General features: G+C 49.2%; 1 protein-coding gene across 1 annotated transcript; it reads right to left on the minus strand.

Annotated features, from left to right (window-relative positions):
- Nucleotides 1-1,188: 1,188 nt before the first annotated feature.
- LOC119112920 (neurofilament medium polypeptide) lies at nt 1,189-3,042 on the minus strand (the record flags this gene model as incomplete). Its single annotated transcript, XM_037237224.1, is given in 3 exon segments — nt 1,189-1,526; nt 1,955-2,078; nt 2,596-3,042. Coding segments are annotated over 3 exon segments (590 nt in total), but the record flags the coding sequence as incomplete, so codon positions are not given.
- Nucleotides 3,043-3,385: the final 343 nt, after the last annotated feature.

Here is a 3,385-nt window from a genome sequence, read left to right on the forward strand (position 1 = left end):
CTCTCTCTCTCTCTCTCTCTCTCTCTCTCTCTTCTCTCTCTCTCTCTTCTCCTCTCTCTCTCTCTCTCTCTCTCTCTCTCTCTCTCTCTCTCTCTCTCTCTCTCTCTCTCTCTCTCTCTCCTCTCTCTCTCTCTCTCTCTCTCTCTCTCTCTCTCTCTATATATATGGTGTTCTACCACCAACCACCTAATAGTTCAAGAGTTGTACCAGAATTTGTTTGTCTGTTCAGGGCTGGAGAGAGTTTGTTAATGAACATATTTTCCCAAATTTGAAGGCGTCTTCTGTCATTGCACGTCGGTAAAATGTTAGTGTTGTCTGGCAGTTGTTGTCGTGTCAATGACCTGCCGTGTTCTGCAATGGTGTTCTCAATGTGCCTTTGCAGTGTTCCCATAATCAGTATATCTAATGAGTATACATATATGTATATATATATATATATATATATATATATATATATATATATATATATATATATGTGTGTGTGTGTGTGTGTGTGTGTGTGTGTGTGTGTGTGTGTGTGTGTGTGTGTGTGTGTGTGTGTGTGTGTGTGTGTGTGTGTGTGTGCGTGCGTGTGCGTGTGCGTGTGCATGTGCGTGTGTGTGTGTGTGTGTGACCGTACATTTTGATTTACACCCTGGTTTTTAATGTTGTGACGATCAACTTAAATACCAACGAGTTCACCATGGATAGTTCAAATGCGAGAAATACCAATGTGAGGAACTTCATCTGGTAGGATTTGAATTGTTCCCTCCCATCCGACGATACAGGGGACGCTCCCCTTCCCGGCGTTTTCGCCCTTGGCTGTCACGCGTGTATTTTACCCTGCTACTTACCATTTTTGTTTGAATTAGTTTGCCGATGATGTGGTCGAATTAGAGCTCAAGCTCAACGAAATCGACTCCACCATGTCTCAACGAAACTGCATTTGGTTCGACAGTTGGTTCCGACTCCAACTGAATCCAAGCGTGAGCATACTGCTGAACGTCATGAGTATTTTGCTACGTTGTGGCAGAATTTATTATTCGAAACGATTTGTCCCCTGGAGGCTCGGTTTCTCAACGTCCAGTGGCACTGCTCAGGTGGCCGTGAACGGACGGACTCCAAACTGTGCTCCTCTTGTGCTCCTCTTTGTGTACGGTTCCACAGCAATCTCGGAGCAGGTTCGGTTCGGTGGCAAAGACGACACACCTAGTGTGAGCATGAAGCATGTATTACACAATGTCAGATCTACTATCACAGAGGCAGCACACTTGCGCATGCCCGCCCAAAGATGGCCTACGGAGATTGTTAGTCAGCGAGTTGGCCCCGGCTGCGAAAACTGATCGGGGTAATGCCAGTTTGCTGCGATAGAGGGCGACACTGACACCCCTCCCTGTGGCGACGGCTGACCCAGCATCCGTGGGTGCCGCCACCGGTGTTGCCTTCTGTCTTGGGACGGCTGTCGTCTCTCGTGAGGCCAGCTTCTTGTCGCAGTGCTGTTTTGAAAGTCAGCTCGTGGTGTCAACACTCATACCAGACGCTGAGCCCTGTTAAAACGGAGGCATTAGACACAAGACATTACTTAAATTGCCGAGCTTTGATCCTATAAAATGTCTCAAGGTGCAAGGGATCGAATCTCATCGAGCTGGCGTTATGGTATGCAGAAAAATATTTGCGGAAAGACGCTGAACTGACGCTGAGCTAAACTGACTGAAAAGACAGCCAGACACTAGGCAGCATTCCCTGAACTCTGCTTGTCAGATCTCAGCGATTAGATATCAGCCAGCGAAAGCAGCTGCAATGGCAGCGACGGTCTATTACGTCCAAACTGGTTGAGAAATCACAAGTCACGTGGAAGCATCTGTAGTAAGCATAACGCTGCAAATTTTAATGCGCAGCGTGCACATTCCAGCCGGTGAAATCTAACCGCAAGTGCTACATGAGAAGTGTGGTGTGATGAAGCCGGCCTACTCACACCATAGTCGTAGTGGCAGCAGATCTGATGACGTTGGTTGACATCGAGCCTGCAGGGTGATGTTGCACGATAAGCTTGTGACTTTGAACCCCCTTCGTCGTCCGTCCGGTCCTAAACTCCCAATCTGCGGTGCAGGTTAACATAAAATATTCACGGCGGTTACCACATGATAGATATAGCTTTGCACCTGCCTTACGCCCACGTTTGGTCTGCCTGTAATCCACTGTGCTTAGCGCCTGAATTCGCAAGAAATCCTTAACAATAGCTGAAAACGGACAAAGCCGCGATGTTTCGGAGAGGTTCAATCTTCCGCCGTCAAAAACTGCGTGGAACTCTGCTGATAACCACATGCCAAGCGCTCAAAATTTCATTTTTTCAATAGCGCAAACGTTGACTCATAACAGCATAAAACGGTTTATGGCCGAGCACTAGTAACGACAGAAAAAATACAATTTCGAGCGACTTTGTATGATTTATGTGTCACACGTTAACGGCAACTATCTGCTAAACGTCGTGGAAGTTAGCTAGCTAGCTAGCTTCTGTGCTGGCGAAAGCTTGTGTCGCTCCCACAGAAGCGACACAAGGTTTCGAGTCTGTGTGACGTTCAATTCGAGCGGTTCCGTGCATCTAAGTGGTCTCACCTGTCACTGCCTCCGCCGAGCTCAGTAGTCGGTTGCTGGTCCGCTCTGAGGTCGACAGACGGTGCTTGCTACTGGACGGATCGCGACTTGACTTGTGAACGCCTCCGCCAGATGTCACTCGACTCGTAATGGTCGGGCCGCCGCCAGATGTCAGGTGACTCGTGACGTGTGTAACACCGCTAGATGTCGTTCGGCCCGCGATATGCGGGCCGCCACTCGATGTCAGTCGGCTATTAGCACTTGGCTCGCCGCGAGATGGCAGACGACTCGTGGTTTGGGGGTTTCCACCAGACGCCGGACGACCAGTGGTAGGCATGCCGCCACTAGATGTCCCTCGGTTCGTCGTGTGAGGGTCTCCGCTTGGAGGCGCGCGGTTCGCGGTGGGCCGCTCGCCACCGGTGGTCGTCTTGTGGATATGTCTAGTCAGATCGGGCGGGGTGCCACCTGCTGTAACATGCGACAGCCCTACAACACAGCACTAGGGTGATAAACGCATTCACACGGCGAAAGCATTTTGCAATTTGACGCGATTTATTGAAACATTCGGCCATGGAATGCATGGACAAACCGCTGCATGGCTGAATGGCAAAAAGCCGACTACGTAAACCCGTTGATCCATTGCCATCCTTTCACGGTTAAAATAGCTCAAAGCGTTTTCCAGTTATTTGGCGTAGCCAAGAAACTACGGAACAGTGCTGAAGAAGATGATTAAAGAAATAACTGCAGCTGCATAAGCAGTCGTAGGAGTGACAGAAGCGGGTGAGAGTAAAGAAGTCAGACACTGCATACC

Source organism: Pollicipes pollicipes, unplaced genomic scaffold (genome assembly GCF_011947565.3).
Source record: "Pollicipes pollicipes isolate AB1234 unplaced genomic scaffold, Ppol_2.1 Scaffold_7261;HRSCAF=8764_pilon_pilon_pilon, whole genome shotgun sequence".
NCBI classification, from domain to species: Eukaryota; Metazoa; Arthropoda; class Thecostraca; order Pollicipedomorpha; family Pollicipedidae; genus Pollicipes; species Pollicipes pollicipes.